At 52.9% G+C, this 21202-nt stretch overlaps 1 protein-coding gene and 1 long non-coding RNA gene across 2 annotated transcripts in view; one reads left to right on the forward strand and one right to left on the reverse strand.

The window, feature by feature from the left end:
* LEMD2 (LEM domain containing 2) lies at window positions 1-17940 on the reverse strand. Its single transcript, XM_030802868.1, has 9 exons — window positions 17145-17940; window positions 15495-15535; window positions 13106-13181; window positions 9830-9906; window positions 8845-8924; window positions 7029-7174; window positions 5928-6029; window positions 5744-5846; window positions 1-1560 (listed from the first exon to the last, which is right to left on the reverse strand). Exons 1-9 carry the CDS (start codon window positions 17878-17880, stop codon window positions 1410-1412), a joined length of 1512 nt encoding a protein of 503 aa, XP_030658728.1. The 5' UTR covers window positions 17881-17940; the 3' UTR covers window positions 1-1409.
* The window catches only part of LOC115832354, a 12800-nt gene continuing 9513 nt past the window's right edge, over window positions 17916-21202 (forward strand). Inside the window, exon 1 of the long non-coding RNA XR_004027825.1 lies at window positions 17916-17985. This is a non-coding gene — a long non-coding RNA (uncharacterized LOC115832354). The remainder of the gene's footprint in view (window positions 17986-21202) is intronic.

Here is a 21202-nt window from a genome sequence, read left to right on the forward strand (position 1 = left end):
TCCATTTTTAATAAATAGTTTATTCATCCAGCAGTTTCAGCCCTGATACTGAAGCCTGTTGCGGTGTTTCTTATTTTTCTGGCTGGAGCCTGATTATGAGAACATGGCCTCACCACGGGGCCAGCGCTCAGATTCCTGCCCTGCCAATCATCCAGACATCAGAGGAAATTAGAGTATTGCTCAAATGAGGGAGACTGGAGCTTTATTAAGGAAACAAAAAATACCAATAAGACCAGACAGGGGTGGTTGTTTCTGGAGGCAGCTGTGGAATTTCCTGTTTGCTCCCCCTCTCCTGCCTGCCGCAGATGAGGACACACGGGGAAGACTCGCTGGAGAGGCTTCTCGCACTTAATAAGGCCCCCGGTCGGGGTGTTTCTGGAGCCTGCCTCCCAGGGAGCGTGCTGAGGAGCTGGCTGGAGGGCCGGTGGGCGGCGGCGCGGACGCTGCTCCCTTGTGGCCGGCAGGGGGCAGCCTGCGGCCACTGCGCCTCTCCCGCCGCCAACAGCCGCGGCGGGGGCAACAGAAACGCCGGCTGCGCTGAAGTTCTTGTTAAACAGCCCCGAGTCGGAGCTGTGGTCACAGTAAAGCAAGGCGATCTTCACACACAGCAAGTGCGAGGCTCTCGGCCCTGACGCAGGGCTCCCAAGCTCCCGGAATCGGCGTTCTGGCTGCAGGCCTGGTCTAGAGTCGCAGCTTCTGTGAGAAGCAACACTGAGGCGGGCCCACCCTGGGGCTGCCTGACCCTCCTCTCTGCTCTCAGCCCCTGTCCCTACTTCGGGATCCTCCCAGGAGGCTGTGCCGGCTGCTCACTCCTCCTGACCTGAGGGACCCTGTGTCAGGGCCTGGTGTTTCTAGACGGTCCCCACTACAGTCACTTGTTCTAATTCCTAGCACCTTCCCTCTTCAGGATAGAGGCCCAGCCAGCCAGAGCACAGGCTTTCTCCCTTCACCCTTGAGCTCCCAGGTAACACCCCCCTGAAGGCACATGGACCAAGCTGCTCCCCATCCCACCACCCAAAACGCCATCCCTGCCCCACCTCCCAGGTGACAGACTCCCTGGTGTGGCCATGCCCCAGCCCATCAGCCCCACGCTTGTCGGCTGGGCCTGACAGCTGCTGCTCTTGTTTTCTATTCATGAAAACTAAACCCTTCTCCCCGTTTCTGCCAGCAAAACAGGGCAGAGTCTGGGCTGTCACCCTGGCTTCTCCCCCTCCCTTTAAAGGAAGCCCACATTTTCCTGTGAGCCGAACTCCTCTGAAGAGTCTGGCAGACCTTTGGAATCGTGTCAGGACGAGGCTGAAAGTCAAGGCAAGTGTGAATTCAGCACCAGCAGGCCTGGTGACCCTCTCGTGCCTCTGGAGTGGGCTGTCCTGGGACAGGCTGACCGGGAACAAGTCCCTGCCCGGGGCTTATCGCTCTGAGTCGGAGAAGGAAGAGGGCTTAGTCCATCTCCACACCAGCATGTCCTCTCCTGCAACGCGGTGGGACTCTGTCTGGATCCGGGATTCATTGGAGGCCAGGAACTCCACAGCTCGGTCCCAGACGCGCTTCATGCGCCGCCTGCAATGAGAGGGACGGGGCTCTGCCTGGCACTGCTGAGGTGAGCCGGCCTGTGGATGCCCCTCCTACAAAGGGGACACATTTCCAAGCTCTGGCATGGAATTTATGTAAGGGAGGAAAAGCTGGCAGGTACTAACATGACAACTGCAGAGGAGAAAAACGTCTTGGGCCATGGAGAAATGATTCCTCAACCTTCACTGATCCAAACACATTCAATTAACGGGAGCTAAAGGGCCGAGGTGTCTGGAGCACCCCCAGGTCTCCAGTTGTGCAGGGCTGTGCTAGGCTAGCTGACTCTTGCTGGGACCTGTTGCCTGCGGCAGCCCTTGCCAAGCCAGTTCCAGTACCCCCGCCAACTGCATCTTGATGCTGCTCTGGGTGGGCTCATTGAAGAGTGAGCACTGGGCTGTTTCATCTAAGCTCCACAGCACTCCAGGGGATGGGATGAGCTAAGCATCAGATGGGGGAGGCCAAGAAGTTGGAGCTGCTCTAGGGAACCAGAGCCACAAGGGAGGGCCCCTTCAGTGGCCAGAGTCCCTTCTCTGCTGGGTCTCTAGGGCCTTGCAACCCCTGGACAGCCTCCCCCTCATCTCTTCTTCTCCCCTTCCAGACTGGACCAGAAGGTTCTAAAGCCATGGGGGAGGGTCACTTTGATCTTTTCCCTTTGTGAAGCATGGTACTGCACAGCCCCCAGCCTTTTCTCATCACTGCAGACCTCCTCCCCATGACCCCACATGTGGAGAGACAGTGACTGTGAGTGTGTACGCATGGGAGCAGAAGGGGAGGACAAATGGAAGTGGCCAGTGAGTCAGGAGGCAGGGAGGGGGCTAGGGCTTCCCCAGGGGTCAGGACCTGCCACCAACCAAACCCCATGGGCCTATTCAGCAGCCCCCACTTGGCTGGTCTGTCCGAGGCCACACATTCCCTGGGGACTGAGCTCCAAGGTGCTGGGTCCCTGAGCAGGAAGCGGCTAGTGTTGAGTGAGCAGTGCCTCACTCCAGCCCCTTCTTCCCAGGCCAGTTCTTCCCATCTCCCTCAGTCTTTCCCAAGCAGGCCCTCATCTACAGGGCAGACCTGACTGGCTAGCCAATGTCTCCTGACATGGGGAGCTTGGCCTGGACTGACTGGGTGGCTTGGGAGGCAAGTCAAGAGAGCAAACAGGACATGGGCGTCTGGGGTTCACATGTCTCTGACCCTGAGGGCCGGCTACCTGAGTGGCAGCAGCTCTGGGTATCTATGCTAATGCACGAAGGCTTGGGTGGTAGCTTTGGCTGCAGGCAAGCTGCGATGCTGTCTCATGCTCTTATTTAAGCGAACATGTGTGTGGAGTATCATTTAAGTCTAAGGCATAATGGCTACCCTCAGATGATGCCCATGTGCTAGGCACTGACTTTTTTTTTTTTTTTTTTTTTTTGAGATAGAGTCTCCCTGTGTCACCCAGGCTAGAGTGCAGTGGCACGATCTCAGCTCACTGCAACTTCCGCCTCCCGGGTTCAAGTGATTGTCCTGACTCAGCCTCCCGAGTAGCTGGGACTACAGGTGACTGCCACCATGCCCGGCTAATTTTTGTATTTTTAGTAGAGAGGGGGTTTACCATATTGGCCAGGCTGGTCTCAAACTCCTGACCTTGTGATCTGCCCACCTTGGTCTCCCATTTTTTTTTTTTTTTTTTGAGACAGGGTCTCGCTCTGTCACCCGGGCTGGTGTGCAATAGCGTGATCTCGGCTTACTGCAACCTCCACCTCTTGGGCTCAAGCGATTCTCGTGCCTCAGCCTCCCGAGTAGCTGGGATTACAGGTGCATGCCACCATGCCTAGCTAATTTTTGTATTTTTAGTAAAGATGGGGTTTCACTATGTTGCCCAGGCTGGTCTCGAACTCCTGACCTGAGGTGGCCCACCCAACTCGGCCTCCCAAAGTACTGGGATTACAGGCATGAGCCACCATGCCTGGATACTAGGCAGTGACTTAATGAACTTTGAGGCCACCACCCTGATACCAACCCCCCTTCCCTTAGGGCTTGTCACTACCTAATATCACATCTTTTCCTTATGCATCCTGTCATCTGTCTCCTTCCTGAGAACAAATGCTACAGCTGGGCAGGGATTTTTGTTTCTTCCACTTCCTGCTGTCTCCCTGTGACCCAGTAGAGTGTCTGGCATGTAGTAGGTGCTCAATAAACATTTGTGGAGGAACTGAATAAATGAATGAATGAATGATAGTCTCTTCATCACAGCCCTGTGCAAGGCAGCGGGATCACCTGCATTTTAGGATAAGGAAACTGTGGCACAGGTTGACTGAGATGCTCATGGTCACATGATACTCCTGCCAGGGCCAGGAATTGGGTGGGAGTTTAAGTACCCAAGTCACCTTCCCTGGGAGGGAGAGGGCCTCACGCGGAAACCAACAGCAAGCGCTCCTCAGAGCAAGCACAGCCCATGCTGCTGTGAGTCTGCTCACCCTAAACTTCCTGCCTGCCACCTTTCCAGGGGTGGGGTGAGCATGACAGATACCAAGCACCTTCATGTTTAAGATGGACCCTTTTTTATTTTTTTAAGAGATAGGGTCTTGCTCTGTTGTCCAGGCTGATGTGCAGTGGCATAGTTATAGCTCACTGTCGCCTCGACCTCCTGGGCTCGAGTGATCCTCCTGCCTCAGCCTCCTGAGTAGCTGGGACTACAGGCATGTGTCACCATGCTCCACTAATATTTATTTTTTGTAGAGATGGGGTTTTGCTATGTTGTCCAGGCTGGTCTTGAACTCCTGGGCTCAAGCAATTCTCCCACTTTGGCCTCCCAAAATGCTGGGATTACAGGTGTGAGCCACTGTGCCTGACTTAAAGTGGGCTGCTAATGGCTCTATTTTTCTGATTCCTCTTGGGTTGCAGATAGGGATGATGTTGACAGTAGAGCCTGGTGGTGGGAGCACAGAAATGCCACTAGCCATGGGACTCTTGAGCACATTCCTCCACTTCCCTGTGCCTCAGTTTCCTTATATGTAAAATGGCGCCACTTCTGTTGTGTGCGTGAGCCACGGTGAGGACCAAGTGAGTGAGTTTGCATCTGTGGAGAGCTCCAAGTAGTGCCCGGCTCCCAGCGAGCACTCAGCAGGGGTGAGCTCTCAGCATCACCCAGCAGATGACAGCATCTGGCCAGAAACCACAGCAAGTGTCTGCTGGGGAGGGACCACAACACTGGGGGGGGCCAATGCTGGGGGGGCCCTGCTGGCTGTCTCCTGGGACTCTGCCCTCCCCCACCCTGGTTTTGTCAGGACCCCAGTGTACAACTCTAGCAATCACAGCCCATGTGGAAGGTGCCCTGCAGCTGCACATGACAGTGGCCCTGCCACCCCTTCCCATGAAGCTATGTGCCCTGGAAGCTGACCCCATTCATGTTGTGAAACTTTGCTTTCAATTACATGTATATGCATGAGTGTGCACATGCATGTGTGGGAACTGGACCATGATGTTGCAGGTAACAGGTGTTTCTGACTGCAGGTCATGGTTTAAAAAGTTTGAAAAACAATTTCCTCCTCCTTGCCAGTGCCTGATTCATAAACAGACATGTAACAGATTCTGGTCAATATAGCCTCAAGGAGTGTGTCACTGGAGGCTACTAGGAACATGTTCTCTTGCTTGTGAGACGACAATAGGAGGCCCACTTTTCCCCTGCTGGCTGTGACAGGGCAGACAGTGCCCCAGCTGCTGTTGGCCACCATCTGCAACCATGAGGGACCCCAGTCTGCTGATAACATCCATGGAGAAGTGTGGGACCACAAGAATCACAAGAGCAATGGAACTGGAGACCTGACTGTTCTGTGCCTGGAGCCCATGCAGCTCTGAACTTCCACTTACAGAGACTGAGGAGATCCTTCACTACTTGTGCCCTGGGGGAGGGGGCTGCTATTACCTGGAGCCCAAGGCCTCCTAACTGGTATCACCACTGCCAGCGTTCTCTCTACAGAGGTGTGGGATTGTGCTTTTGTATGTCTTCTCTAGCTCATCCTGCCATCAAGAGCCGAACATGCTGGGGAGCTGCAGGAGGGGGAGCAGAGCCACTCTTGGCCCTGGGGTCTGCACTGCCCTCAGCTGACATCTGATGCAAGGCTCCAGGCTTCCTTTTGGGGAGCTCAGTGGGGTCGGACCCCATCTTACCTCACACCCAGCGCCCCAGCCAGGGACTCACCGGCTCTGTGGAGGGATCAAGCTGTCGCGCACGTGCAGGATGCCTACATATGGATAGCGCTCCATGTCCTGCTCCCAGTCCACGTAATGGTCCTGGACCACGTCTGCAGGAGAGAGCACACCATTTAGGGCAAGGACCTTCTGGCTGGTGTCGACAACCCTTTTTTCACCAGGGGGCCACGCACCTATAATCTTCTTCACCATCTCATACATGGCCTGTTCCTCCTCTTCTAACTTTCGCCACCGATATTTTAGGAGAATTAGGAGCCCCCACAAAAAAGCCAAGCCTGTGAGGGAATAAAACACTGTTAATCCCTCACACCTCCTTTGGCAGTGGGTCTCACCATGGACAGGATGCTGTGATGGGGGCTGTGGGGGATCCGCCACATGGGTTTGGGTACCTACTACGTGTCAGGCTCAGGGCCAGCATGCGAGAAACAAAAGATACAGAAATGCAGAGAGACGACAGATTATTAAGGGATCATCTTCCTCCCACCGGCTGTCACCACAGTGGCATCCCCAGCCGTCCAGATCTCGGCTCCTCCCAACCTCATTCTGGGGCTTTCATCTCCTCCCTTGTGAACCAGAACGTGGTGTTTCATACATATATACATGCCGGGGCCCTTTGTATTCCGAGATGCTGCTTCCGATAATGATTTCTGTGCCTGATGGCACGGGGGAGGGAGCTGTGTGCACACCAAGGCGGTCTGTGATTTGTAGCTCCAACTGTCTCTGGAGAGCCGTGGTTTCTGTGACTTGGCCTTTCGCCTTCAGAGACGCCCTGAGGTCTCTGCTCAAAGGCGGCCCCCGATGTCAGGGGATAAGACTGGTGCCCTCCTTTCAGTGCAGCACCCTGAGTCCTTCTTGCTTTCATCAGGTATCTGTAGCTCTCCAGAAGTTTATATTTTTCAGGGAGTAAAATTAGGCCAAGCCCCTACTGTGCCTCCTGCTCGAAGCTGGTCCACACTGGGATCCCTGCAGAGCCCAGAAGGGGTGGGGCCCAGCTCCTGCTCAGGCCAGGCTCCTGCTCAGGAAATCTGACAGTCCCCTGCCCTGAATCAAGGACATTTTCTAGTTATCCTCACGGATTCCTGCCACCAATCTCCAAAGGTAAAGACAACCCAGGGCAGAGGCTGACTTGTTCATCTCCTCTGTTTTATGAGACAGACCTCAGGTTCACTAGACAGAAATGAACCCTCCGGGCCTGGAATTTCTCTAGCTCATCACTCATGCCTAGGAGCGCGCTTGACTGCACAGAAGGGGAGGGAAGGCGGCCGAGGACTTACACCAGAAGAAGATGAGCACATTGGTGACAGCAGTGAGCAGGGCCCGGCTCAGGCGGCAGCCAACACCCATGCGGGGGCGGGCAGATTCCAGGCAGACCACCTTGTCCACGGTCGTCACCAATTCAGACTGGTCTTCTCCTTTCAACCTGAAACAGGACACAGGGCTCTAAACATGTTGGAAAGCTCCAGAGAGGCAGTGCAAGCCCCACTTCAAACAGGAGGAAGCGAAGGAAAGTGGGGACGCAAGGCCTCTACTTGCTTATAGAATAGGCCTGGTATCCTGGCTGCACTCTTTCCAGAAATTTCCCACATTGGCTACTTAGAATGAATAAAGCTTTAAAGACGGCAGCAGGCTTGAACCCCTACCGCTAAAGCGACGTCCCCCTCTGTCAGGTCTTTGACAGCCTCTCTCAGCGTGCAGGAGATTAAACTGTAAATTGGATTCCCACCTCCCAGCATAGAGAAATGGAAATGTTTACTGAATCACTAGCTTTGCAATTGCATGGCAAGAACTGAAAGACAGAATCTGGGAGGTTGCGCTTTTCCTCCGTGATGAGGAGGCACATAAGCTGTTTAAGCGTAAAGATCATGAGGCATCCGTGAGGCTCATGGGGAATGAAAACCACCAGGCTCTCCGAGGCCAGACCCCAGCCACGGCGCCTCCACCATGGTCTCTGGCCAGGAGGTGTCAGGACCTGCAGAGGTGGGGACACCAGCGCCTTCTTCCAGCTAGGTGACCCAGGGCGAGAATATCATGCTCTTGAGGCTGCATGCTGGAATGGCTGGCATCCCAAGTGTCCTGATTTCTCAGGACCCACTTTCAACATGGTCATCCTGAGCAGCTCTGCCACTCTCCAGGCTGCCTTCCCCAACATGAAAAGGTGAGTGTCATCATTCTTCTGTGTTAGCAGCTTCATGAGCGCTGCTGCTGAGGATAAAATCCGTATTCTCCTCCACCTTTTCTAACACAGGAAAATTGCTCAGCTACTCAGGGCAGCTTTTTTTTTTTTTTAAAGCCAGCGAATTTTAATCGTGCCATGCATCCAGTTATCCAGCTTGAGGTTGAGCTGCCCGAGGGGCTTCTGCTGGATGCAGTGCTGATGGAATTAGTAATTTGGGTGGATTAGAGAGAAAAAGAACAAAACTCTAGAGGACGTTTTAATATCAAGAGCTATAACCTGAACAGAGACCCCCACAAACACCAAGAGTGGGAAGGGGGGAGGTGATGTTGCTCTTCCAGCAGGGGACAGGTCTCTGGAAGCTGCCTGGCTGTTGGCTGACACGCCCCTCCCCCTGGGCTGAGCCGCCAGATACAGCCTTTCAGCCTCATAAAAGGGTTTGCTACCTTTTCTAACAGTGCTCACCAGTGATAAAAATGAGGCAGAAACTGCCTGGTCAGAATAAAATCCAGTATTTCCTTATGCGATTTCCATAGTAAGAATAATTTCATCTACAAATAAAAACTAGCTCCCGAGGAGGGGAAGCGCAGAAAAATGCCTTCCCCAACAAACCATGTGGTGTTGATGAATGAGAAAGGCACAGACTGAGTTACCTGAGACAGGATTTAGCTGGAACACCAGGCTAACATCCTAACACCTGGATTTTGTGTCTCATCTTGAAGCTGCTCCTTATACTGCATTCCAAATGCTTCTTGCTTTTGTTGCCCCACTTCCATCCTAACCCACATGACTCAGCTGGGAGACCCAGCCTCCAGCTTCAGACCTGAGACAGCTCTGTTGGAGCACGGGTGTTAGCTGACGAGCGAGGACAGTGGCTGCAGGCACCCATGCTGCGTTGCCACCCTGCCCACACTCACCAGATGCCCACGTCCTTGTTACTGCTCAGTATCCAGGTCAGTGCGGCTTCAAACTTGGCGGAGGAGCTGCTGGTCACATTCTGTGGGAGTGCGCAGGAGAAGATTAGTTCTGCATCTGGGCGGAGCAGCTGGAACGTTATTCTGCTGCTGGATTAAGGAAGCCCTCTCCCGTGTCCTCCACAGCCCCAAAACCCCGTTCTGCTAAAAGCACAGCAAACTGGCAGGAAGGAAATTTGGGGTTGATGAAAGCCAAGGAAGAGGCTATAACCAGAGGAGGTGATGCGGAAGCACAAGCAGGAAAACAGTGTGGGTCTGAGGCGGCCAAAAGAATATGATTCTCTCGAGGATGGAAGCATCAGGCCAGAGAGCTGGAATCTGGCAGCTCATCTTGGGGTAAAGCGAATAACAGCGTTGGGGCTGGGGGTGGGTGAGCCCAGTGGCCGGTGCAAGTTCTCTGGCCTCAGGCAAGTCCCTGACCCTTTCCAGGCCTCAGTTTCTTCATCTGTGAAATGCAAATGGAACCAGATGACCCCTAAGTTCCTGGACAGGCAGGCGACCTGGAATGCCAGCTCCACAGTTCTATAATCTACCATCCTGAGGCCACACAGGAAATCAGACGGCCCCTGGGCAGTCTGAATGGTAATCATAAGGGGGAGAAGGGACAGCATGTTTCTCCTGAAAGCCTAAGGCAAGAGGAGCAAAGTGAACCAAGGGAGAAGCAGATAACAGGCACACCTACAGTGCAGCAGGTCAGGAGTGAGCCACCCCACTGCACATGGCGGCCTGGCTCTGGGGCAGTCACTACCATGGCTGCCTTAACTTAAGGTAGTCTAGCACAAAAAGCCACAAACCAAACCTTAACTTAAGGTAGCCTAGTACAAAAGCCACAAAGCAAACAAAAAACAAAAACCCCAACAGGGCTTGAAAGACCAATAGGAAAGCGCTAGGCCCTCCCAGGAATGGATAAGCACTGAAGCCTACTTACGGCTATATATTCTTGGGCTTCCATAACAGGAATGCATTTGCTTTTTAGATTCTCTGGATTTCCACACTCAAAATTACCTAGGAGAAAAAAAACCACACACTCAAACACAAAGGAAAAATCACTCTGAAACAGACTAAAAAATGCAGCAAGAATCAAGCCATCAGCTCTAATAAGGAGCATGTGGCCCAGCGGCTCCTGGCTTCTGTGGGGCATCTTCACTCTGCAGCAAGATCAAAAGCCACTTAGCTTGGATCGATTCCAGATCATTAAAACCTGACCTGCAAAGCAGTGTGGCGATTTGCATTAAATGACTAAAAAGCTGCCCGATACCAAGGTCTCTTTGCAATTGATCCCTAAAAGGATCAGACAGATAGCTTCGGAAGGTACCGGAATGGCACTATAAATAAACACAGCCTGGGAAAAAAGGAAGGCAGGGAGGCCATGGGCACCACGGGGATTCTGACTCATGACACCGGCAGGCGACCTGGAATGCCAGGTCTATTGTCTTGAGGGGTCCCTTGGAGGAAGAGGATGTCTGTGTGCTGGGCAGTGGGGCCTCAGCAAGGCCGCCAAGGGGCAGCTCCCCCGAGTGGCTTTGGAGGCCTGCTCCCATAGGATGGAGCTGGCAGCCTCCCGCTTAGTCCTGCCCAACCTCCCCGGTCCAGCCCAGGGGCCATCTCCTCTCGGAAGCCCTCAGCCCCTGGGGGCCTTTCGTTTGATGAAATGGCCCCAGATTTGGTGACCTGCCACAGCCCTTGATCCTCACTCCTGTGCTGTGGTTTGCCTGACTCCCGGAGAGCAGGGAGGGTACAGGGCCAGGCACGCACACGCTATTTAACACGTGTGCGTGGCCTGACTACCCTGACCCAGCACAGCCTGGGGGACTTCGGGTGGCCAGTGAGTGTGTTTCTGCATGCTGGGGAAGGGAGCAGCTGAAGGTCGTTATTTTAAAATTTTGAAACTGAACTGAAGCCTGTCCCCCTCCGCCAACACAACCAGATCCTCCTACTTCAAACTTGATCTCGACCCCAGGGGTCCCCTGAGACACAAGTGGCTTCTAGCATCCTCCTTTTCCCACTAGGACTCTTCCTGCCCTTGCCAGGCCTGCGTGGACCACGTAGATGGCCTCCCGATTCGGTTCCTCCTCTCCCTTTCCCAATCCAGTTGTTTTGTCAATAATGCTTGAAAATGATTCTGCTTAAATGCGCTACTCAAGCTGCTGCTGCATTCGCCTTCCTGGCACCTGGCTCTCAGCACGATACTCCCTTGCTCAAAGCCTCTCTGGCCCTCACTGCCTGCCAGATCAAGCTCTGGTGGCCTGGCATCCAAGGCCATCTATGCTGGGGCCCAACCAACACTTCCAAACTTCATTCCCTCATCTTCCCCTTCCTCCATGAAGGTGCTGCTTCCCACCCGAGATGTAATTTCCTGCCACTTTGCCTTGTCCTTCCCCACATACACATAACCGGTCTTACCTGGGCTTCAGGGCCTGGCACAGATGCTACCTTCCCTGTGACACTCTCCTGACTGCTCCAGCTAAAAGGCATTGTGCCTCCCAAAACTTCTGGCTTCTTGGTTCTTGTCTAATCACACTTTATATCACCCAGTGGTCAGGGAGGTAGGTGGCCTGTCTCTTCTAGTAGACCCCAAGCAGGGGTTAGGCCCTGCAGGCAGGACCTGGAGCTGAGTCATCTCACTGCAAGGGCCTGCACAGTGCCCAGCCCACAGCGGATCCCTAACAGGAGAGGCGGGGAGGGGTTGGGGACTACTAGGGAGCCTCTGTGAGGCACACTCCTGTCTCAATGAGATATGTACCTTCAAGGCGGCCCCCCAGGCTCGTCGGAGGGCAACAGGTGCCAGGGCCCTTGAGGGCATAAGGCAGGACCACATATGGAGGGTAGGATGGAGGAGAAATATCTACTAGGACCCAATTTCGAGCAGTGCTTCTCAACTTTAGGGTGCACTCAAATCCCCTGGGGATTTTAAGATACAGACTCTGATTCACTGGGTTTGACATGAGACCTGAGATTCTGAATTTCTAGTGAGCTCCCACGTGATGCAGATGCTATGGGTCCTTGGACCACAATTGAGACACAAAGGTTTGGAACACCCTCTTAGGTCAGAATTGACATCCCAAGCACCTGGGCCGTACAGAGGAATTCCTATGATGCTGTGAGCAGGAGCCCCCCCTACCTGTTTCTCCTCCAAGTGCTCATGGATGCCTCCCCTACCATCTCAATCTCTCACTTTCAAGAGGGAGGAGGCAGAAGAGCTGATGCTCATGAGATTGACCCTGAGGACTGAGGGCCCAGGAGAAGTCCACCCGACCCTAATTTCCCAGTGAAACCTTAGACAAGGGTTGACCTCACAATCCTAAGACCTGTCCTCTGACCCCAGGGGTAAGAGGCGCCTCTTGAATATCCCTTAAGATAGAACTGCTCTGTCTGGTTCTTGTGTCCAGCACATTCAACACAAGGCGCACACGCTGATATTCACCCATGTCAACTGCAAGTGATTTTGAAAGCCTCCTGGATGCCAGGCGTCGGGGAGGACATAATAATGCAGGTGATATCTCTGGCCTCAAGGAATAACTTCACCAAATAAAACAGTAGGGGATGCATCTTCTGGATGCATTTTCAGGGGCATTTCACAGAAGTGCTGAGAATGCCCTCCTTTAGAGGACAGCACTTGACTCTCATTTGTAGAAAACAGATAGACCCAAGAGCCCTTGGTCAGACAGGGAGATGAAGACCCTGAGAGGATCAGGGACTTTGTCCGAGGTCCCACAGCCACATGGTGATCAGGACCAGATGTAACACCAGGGCCCACCACACAGACTGCTACTTGCACAGGCAAGAGGCCTCTCCCAGGCCCAGCCAACCACCTGGTTCAGAGGGTCCCTCTAGGGTGGAGTACACAGATTCTGACAACACCTGGGACTTGGCCCCTTCCCATGCCAACAGAGACCCCCAAAGCATTAGGTAGTGAGCATCCCCAAGAAGGGAGAACAGCTGCAGGAAGGCCTATTCACATGCCAGGACCTCCCTTAAGGAGGAGCAAGAATCAAATATGTTTTGTTCAAACACAAGGCTTATAAAAAGATGTGCCTGAGTGAGGAGGCGAGAAGGTGAGACTCGGCTTCTGAATATGCCTTCTGGGAGACAACCAGGGAGTGTCTCGCCGGCCAGCCGCAGTGTAACTGATCAGCCTGATGAACCAGGTCAGCCGCCCATAGCTCTCACAAGAGGAATCTCAGGACTTACGTGACTTACTCACCAGCTTGGATGGCCAGGAAGTTGTAGAGTTCATGCAGCAGCTCCAGCAAGGCTGCCTTCTGCTTGGCCTGACAGAACTGGAAAGGCACGGGACAAGTGGTCAGCAAGGGAGGGGTGGGTGGGAGGGGTCCGTCTGTCCATCTTTACTTCTCCAGCCACACTGTCAAATACTAAACAGCAAGGAATATCTCATACTTTTACAAAATAGAAAAAAATTCTGCCAAGTGCTGGGCCTAGGGAGAGAGTTGATAAATATTGGGTTAACTGCCTGAGAAAGACCCTGGAGAAGCAGAGGCAAAGCTGAAAGCAGACACTGTAACCAAGGGGCTGCATCCCAGAGGCTCCTGGCTCCTGCCTTTCCCTTGGAATGACAGCCAGTAAGAGGGCTGAGCAGAGGCGACGTGGTCGGGGGATGATGCAGTCACTCAGCTTCCTCAGACGGAAGAGCAACTGCTGTCGGAGTTTGCAGAGCTGAGAGAGCTGGAAGAGCTGGGAGAGCTTGCAGACAGGGCAGAATGTCAGCAGCTGCCATCTCATCTCCCGTTAGGTGGAATCTCAGGGCCCTCATCTGAGTAAGGATTGTGGTAGGATTCAGTGCGAACTCACACAAACCACTCAGCAGAGGCTGCTACCACCTAAAGGAAACAAGAGGACAGACGGTACCAGACAACGAGACGGCCTGATTAAGACAACACACCCACTCCCAGCCTGTCCCGTTTCCAGCAGCACAAAGGCAGAAAGAAAAACACAAAAGTGTCACCGTCTTCAACGGCCGAAAAGGGAAAGAACATGAATCTGAAATTCAAATGCCCGTCTGTGATCTCGGTAAGCCTGGAGCCATGCAAAGAATAAGACTTTCAGCAAGAGTCTCACCAAAGCCAAGAAACACGTCCCCACCTGCTTGTTCCTGTGTCCACCCTCCAGAAAGGCCAAGGGTGCCCCATGAAATCTCAGCTCCACAAAGCCTGCATTGAGATGGCCCAGCCCCTGCTTTCTGATGCTCTGATGAAGATCTGAATGGTTACAAATAGGAATATCTGCATCTGAAGCCCTCGCTGGCAGGTGCTGAATGCCGTCTGCCCACGGAGCACATCTGTAGTGAGGACCTGGAGGGTACCCGTCTGGGCTCACTCAAGTGGGGCCTGAGTGTGTCCAGATCAGAGAAGGCCAGGGAACAAATGTGCATTCACTTGTGGGTCTGATTCATTTAGAGATGTGAAGGACCAAGAAATAGAAACCATGGAACCTTTTTCTAATTAAAAGACAAACAAAACTAACAGCACTGAGAAGTCTTACAGAAAGTTATTTTTTCCTGTTTTTGTTTTAAGTCTTCAAATTCCAGTTTCCCCTCTGGCTGCCTGTGTTTCTGGGCCACTTCCCCTCATCATCAACTACAGTTTTTATGATAGAAGGCAGATTAAACTTACTATGAATCTGTTTTTACAAAACAATTGGGAAGCAAAGATATTTGGTGGATGAATGCAATAAATGGATGTAATAAAACACCCCCAACTATGACACACCCAAAGCCAGGATGCCCCCTCATTTACATGGGTAAGACAGTCAATGCAGGGGCGGCCAGAGGACTATGCGTCATTTTCTTTCCCAGCCCCTGGGCTACCAGAGATGTTAACTAAGGACTCGGGAGGCCAGGCATTGCAGACTTAATAATCAGACTACTAAGTCATGCCCTCTGGCAGCACAAGACTCCTCCTGGTACAATTTATGACCTGAAAATTTACTGCCCCATATCTTCTCCAGACTGTCACCAGAACCAGCATCCCAGCTCCTCGATAATGCTGCTTTCATGATTCACAAATGGATGGGGCTGCTCGCCTTCCCCAAATATTATTTGTAGGGATTATTAGAGCTTCATAAAACAAATCTAAATGTAGACTAATAAGAGGGCTAATTCCACTCAAGATGTGTTCCAAACAAACTCCCTATGTTTCAAATCAGAACAGCATTTTCAGAGCCACAGCTGCACCACTGGAGAGAGAGAATGTGGAATTGAGAACTTGGCCTCCTGATGCTTAGAAATGCCAGCCCTTCCTCCCAGTGCCAGGGAGTTTGAGGGTCCTTCAACAACAACCTACTGCATCCCCCTAGATTGACTCAGGCAGAAGATCAAAGTCCCCGATGCTACATTTGATGGGAAAGTGTCCATAACAAGCCCAGGGTTGGATTTTGGGAGGTCAATTCTATTTCAAGTATTCCTTCACTGCCACAATTGAGCCTGACACGAACATCACAGAACACAATGTGACTCTGGTACGTTACAGGAAGCACTCCCTGAAAATGATCCTATTCTTTTTCTGGGGAAGTTTACCTCCTGATGGAGGCTAATATCCTCAGGAAGAATAATAAAAACCAGAGAAACTCAAACTCACCTCATCTGTTTTTCTCTCACAGTCCACTGGCAATAACTTCACTGAGACCAAGAAAAGAAACACAGAGGAAATTAAGTGTGGGTTGAGAAAGGAATACAAAAAGAGACTACTCACAACATTCGGAGGGAGCAAAGCATTCCCAAGCCAAGGGTGGGGATTAGAAAGATGTCATCTAAGGAAGGCACTTTCAAAATGCAGACAGCAAAATGTAAGGGTATCCAAATCCTGGATTAGGAATTAAGATAGCTGGGTCCTTGTCCCAGCTGAAAATGATTAGCTCAAGTTTCTTGGGCAACTCAACCACTCTGAACCTCTGTTTCCTCGCTGTAAAATGGGATCAAATGGGCCTTCCCTGCTTAACTCAGGGAGTTAGGCCCAAAAGAAACAAAATATAGGCGTTTTGTAAACAATGATATGTTAAACAGAGATTAACACTATAATGGGAGGGGAAGTCCAGGTAAATACCAGCATACATTCTAGCGCTGTTGTCTTGAAGCATCTCAGCAGTGAGTACCAGTGTGATACTGTTTGACGTCACCAGTGTAGTTATAGTACCATGACACTCCCAGGTCTGCTTAATTTCTCTAGCACGTCGACAAACTATTCACATAGTTGATAAATGCTCTCATAGTGGGGAAATCATTTGGGTGTTTGCACACGGGTCTGTTGATACCCTTGCCCACAGACTTGTACACTCCCAAACATCCATCTGCCACACCAGCTAAGACATACTTTAGCTTTTTCCTGTATTTTGGCAGTTCCTGCTAGGCATGGAAGGATGTGGCCTTGGCTGGAAGCTGGGAACAGTATTAGTCACATTCGTGCTTTGTAAAGAGTATTAAAAGTTGGTGAACTACAGTGGCCCTTTATACCTAAATGTATAATGAAATGATCTCTACGTTTCCTTTCAGAAAACACACAATCCTCAGCTATTCCAGATACATACTGTATTCTGCAGACCTCTCATTGGCATATCTAACCATGTAACCTAAACGTGGCCAGAAGGATGGCTGTGAGGATCCTTGAGTCATAGTCTCTCTCTTAACACACTCCAGGAGGGTGCTACAAGCAATGATAAGCGCCTCCAGTTGCTATCAGTTTAACCTGTCTGGCAAGCAAGGCTGGTAGATTCTCCTGTTGACAAAGCGGCGGCCCTGTGATTCAAAGAGGTGGAGAGTGGACTTTTTGGTGCTACAAAGCTGGGACCCCCAACCAGATCCTATCTGTGGGCCAGTGAAATCTGGAGTGCCTTCAAATAGGCACTAAATGTGTGAGTAAGCCAGAGGTCAAAACGGAAGAACCCAAACGGATGGGGTGAATCTGTTAGAGGGGGGTGTGGCTTCCTCTCCAGGGAGAAAACCAGAGGTTGGGGGAGCAGTGACTACAGCTTGTGATTGAAAGGGAGACGTTAGAAGGGAGGGCTGGGGCAGAAAAGGAGAACAGGAGAAAGTGAAGGCAGAAATTATTGCAGATGCAGGAGGCTTGGCCCTCTCTTCCCACAGCTGGAAGAAGGCAGGCCTGGAAATGAGAAGACAGTCAGAGGCAGCTGACAAGGCGGGAAGTGCGCGGCCTGGCGCCGACAGGAACCGGGGGTCCTCCGGCGGACACACGCGCGCCCAGGGCCCTCCCCTGCGCCGGCCCAGGACGTACTGTTGTCCTCCGCCTCCTGCGGCGCTGAGGGCTTGCCCATCTTCACCCAAAGGATGCCCAGGAAGACGAGCAGTAGCCCCAGGCTGGCCCAGAGCAGGAGCCGAGACAGCCAGCGCTCCAGCCGGCGCCCCACCTCAGGCCGGGCCCGCGCCGCGCCAGCAGGGCCCGCTCGAGTCGCCCGCAGGCCCGGGCGCGGGTCGGGGCCGAGGAGGGAGGAAGGCAGCCGCGCCGGGGCGGGAGACGCTGCCCACCAGCGGCGAGCCGCGAGACCCGGGCCCTGCGTGGCCCTGTCGGGCGTCCGGGCGTCCTCGTCCTCCTCGGAGCTGCCCCGGACCGAGGCGCGGCGCCTGAGTTGCGCCGGGCGGGCAGGATAGGCGAGGCCGCGGCTCCCTACCCAGGAAGCCGCGGAGGGCCGGATATCACCGTAGGCCCCAGGGGTCGCGTAGGCCGAGCCCGAGGCCGGCTGGGAGAGCCAGGGCTCCGCCCGCGGAGAGGCCGCGGCGGGCCGGGCGCGCAGCGGCACATCCTCGCGTAGCCGGGCCTCTTCCCGTAACCGCTCCTCGCCCCGCGGCCGGGCCTCCTCCCGCAGCCGCTCCTCGTCGCGCAGCCGGGCCTCGCCCCGCAGGCGGCGCAGCTTGTTGCGGTAGACATCCCGAGTGGTGTCGGTGATGGGTCCTGGCTGGAAGCCCAGGGCCTGCAGCTCCCGCCGCAGTTCCAGGTCCGACAGGCCGGCCATGGCCAGGACGCCGCCCCCCGCCCGCCCCTGGCGCGCACCGCACCCGGAACTGCACCCTCCCGCAGGCGCGGCGGAGCGGGCGGGGCCACGCGCCATGATGGGAAGGTCGGTCGCCATGTTGGGAAGGTCTGCACTCGGTGTGGGTTGGCCATGATGAGGAGGTCTGACGTGGCTCTTTGAGCCGCCATGGTGGGAAGGTCCAAGGGGGATTAAATTTTTTGTTTTGTTTTGTTTCTCCCTCTCTCTCCGCTCTCCCACTTCCCTTTGTTTGTTAGATCAAGCAGTATTAATCTCTGAGTCCTCCAACCCTAGCTCTGCCTCTGACACGTGGTAAGCGTTCAGTAAAGTCAGTGTTGATTTAATAGATGAATTGGTTAATGGTGAACGAAGCCACTGCCACGAATGGAGAGACAGGATCATTTGCCTCTCTGGGCTTGGGGACTGATGTGTGATCCGGTTTTATTTGCGCCGTAGAGTACAGTCGTACGCTCCAGGCATGCTCCAAGACCCTGTCCCGACTTCGGGCTTGCTAACTGGGCGACACTGAGCACCAAGTAGGTGCGATCCCTGCCTTAGGACAGACACTGGCCCCCAAGGAGCTCCAGCCTGGAGGAGACGCAGCTTCCATGGTGGAGGCAGAGGAGCAAAATGCCCTTGGGCTCGAGTGGGCAGTTGAGGCTTCTCTGCGGAGGGCCTGTGTCTGCGTAATGGGATTTTTACAAGGAGACACGGGAGAGAGAAGACTCTAGAGATACACGGTCTTGCAGCCTCACTGGTGGTTTAGGATGTGGGCTTTGGAGCCAGACAGTTCGATTTCAAATCCCTACTCACAACTATTAGATGTGTGATCGTATTCAATTAACATTGTTAGCCTATTTGCCAGTAAACCTCAATAGAGTTGCTGTGAGGATTAGAAGAGGTAGTTTGGCTAAGGTGCTTGGGACAGTGCCTGGCACACGTTCATGCGTGTTTATACTTAACCTACATCTTTGCAGTGTCAGTGCTGTGTAGAGCCTCCCACAGGGCAGGTGATTCTGTTACATGAAGGCTTTTAGCAGGAAACCCCTAACGGAAGCAAGGGAATGTGGCAACTGGAAATAGAGCCAGGTATAATCTTCCTTCCACATCCCTCAACTCCCATTCCCAAACATTTATTGCCGGCCCAGTAGGTTCCATCCATTTCTACCCCTGCCATTCCATTCTCCCCTTCCCCCAGGCCCCTCCTCCCTGGAATTGCCCTGTATCTGTCCCAACAGCCCCCTTGCCCATTCCCCACTTTATTCCCTCCCCTCCCTAACACCCTGGGCAATGCTATGCTCCTCTGTCTGGGTTTTGCATTCCTGCCACTTGCTCAACCTCAGGGGTATTCAACACTGGCCACAATTGCTGGGAAAATGACAGCCTGGGCTTGGTCACCTTCCACTGTTAGCCTCCCCATCTCTCCCGACTTAGCTGCTGCCATGTGGTGTGATTTCTCTCACCAATGTTGTTTTCCTTTTCCCTGCCTGTGTTTGCATGGAATGCCATGAATTTGATATAGTGATTGCCTAACACATATACCACATAATAGTATTTTATTTCTTTCTGAAGCACTGTTTGCATGACAAATGAGTTGGTAACATTTGTGCAACTCCTTGCAGCTGTGCGGTTCAATATATAAAGAATGAGCCTTTCGGCATCAGTACTGGCCCCACGTATTCTAAGAGGGCTTGAAACTAATGCTTAAAGTTATTGTTAGAGCATTTCACAGAGTTACGGTCTGTTTTATCGCAATGGATCTCAGGGCGATTTAAAAATATGGACTGAACTGGAGCCACCCCCAGTGGTGGCACGCAATGTGGGCTTTGTCAGCTTCCTTGTGTTTGGGGACACTGCTGCCGCTCCACACACCTAGGGTCAAGTGGCCCACAGCCCCTCCCCCAGAACCCTGTTGTCTTCCCTGTGGTGTAGAACCCACTGTGCTTGGAGTTGTGGCCTTTGGCCACCCATGGTCAGCCCTTCTACCTCCATGGTGGCTTCTGGCTGTCGATGGCCTTGTCTTGCAGGATCTTACAGGCAGGCCTTTGGGTGTGCACCAAGGGGCACCCAGTGACCACTTAACTGCGAATTTGCTGATCAATGCTCCCCTTCCCCACTCCCTCTGAGAAGGAACCTCACAAGTTAGTCAGGCGTTCCTCCCAGTTTTTGGGCCTTTCCATTTCATCCTGAACTCCCAGCTCCAGTCACGTTCCTGCCCAGATTTATAGCCCCTCTTTAGTTTAGTGAAGTTGGCGTGTTGCTTTTTGCTTTTCTCCACACAACCATCCACATGCTCCCCTCCGCTTGGAAGGGCTCGACCTCAGCTCTTCTTTCCCACTGCTGCCCCTTCGGGAGCTACCCACGAAACCCGCCAGGGCTTCTGGGAGCCAGCCTTTCTGTGCCTTCAGCCTGGCTCTCCTGCTGGGCCTGTCCATGGCAGGAAGGCATATTGTAAAGAAAAGGGCAATATTGCGAAGTCAGAGGCTGCTCTGCATGCCCTCCTTTCTCATCACTTTGCTGTGGGTTTTTTTTTTTAAGGTGAGCAGCAGCTCAGGCTGTGGTCGGTCTTCCTGATGTATTAAAGGCAGAAGAGGAAAAACAAGCTCCAATATCTAAATCTACTTAGTAACCACATCCACACATTTAGCAGAGGTGAAGGGCTGCTCGGAGCACGCTCTGGATTGCTGGGGGGCTGCCATACTCCCTTCCGTCCTGCTGACCTCTGTCTGTCTTGGCAGAGCCTTATAATAATCACAGCCATAAATCTTTTAGTGGGTTCCATTCTCCTCCTCGTCCTGCAAAAAGCCCTGCATACATTTATCAGGTCCTCAAAGATACTCAGGGACCACGGACTCGTCCTTGATCCACCTCATGGAGGGCCTCACGTATTGCCTCAGCTATTCAGGGCTTCCTTCAAACTACATCATAGGTGGCATTACAGTGGGGGCAGGGCACCGGGAGATTGTGGTTGAAAAGTGGGGGCCATTTGGGGCTCAGATTTTGACTGGAATGACCCAGGAACACCCAGCTTCTCACTGCTCCATCTCAGTGCCTTATGGAAGAGGAGGGCACTCTTTTCCTCTCTCTAGGTCTGAGGGTGCATCAGCTAAGGGGGAAAATGGAGTCACAGAGAAATGCCAGAATGGCATTTCATAATCTGTTGAAAATTAAACAACTGTCTCACTCTTTTGACTGCTCTCACACTTTGATATCCATGAGTAAGAGTTCCTTCAAAGGCATGGAATATATTACCCAATGTCAATAACAAATTGTGTATCAAGAAAAATGTAATGCTTTAAGAATA

This window comes from Nomascus leucogenys, chromosome 22a (assembly GCF_006542625.1).
Source record: "Nomascus leucogenys isolate Asia chromosome 22a, Asia_NLE_v1, whole genome shotgun sequence".
NCBI classification, from domain to species: Eukaryota; Metazoa; Chordata; class Mammalia; order Primates; family Hylobatidae; genus Nomascus; species Nomascus leucogenys.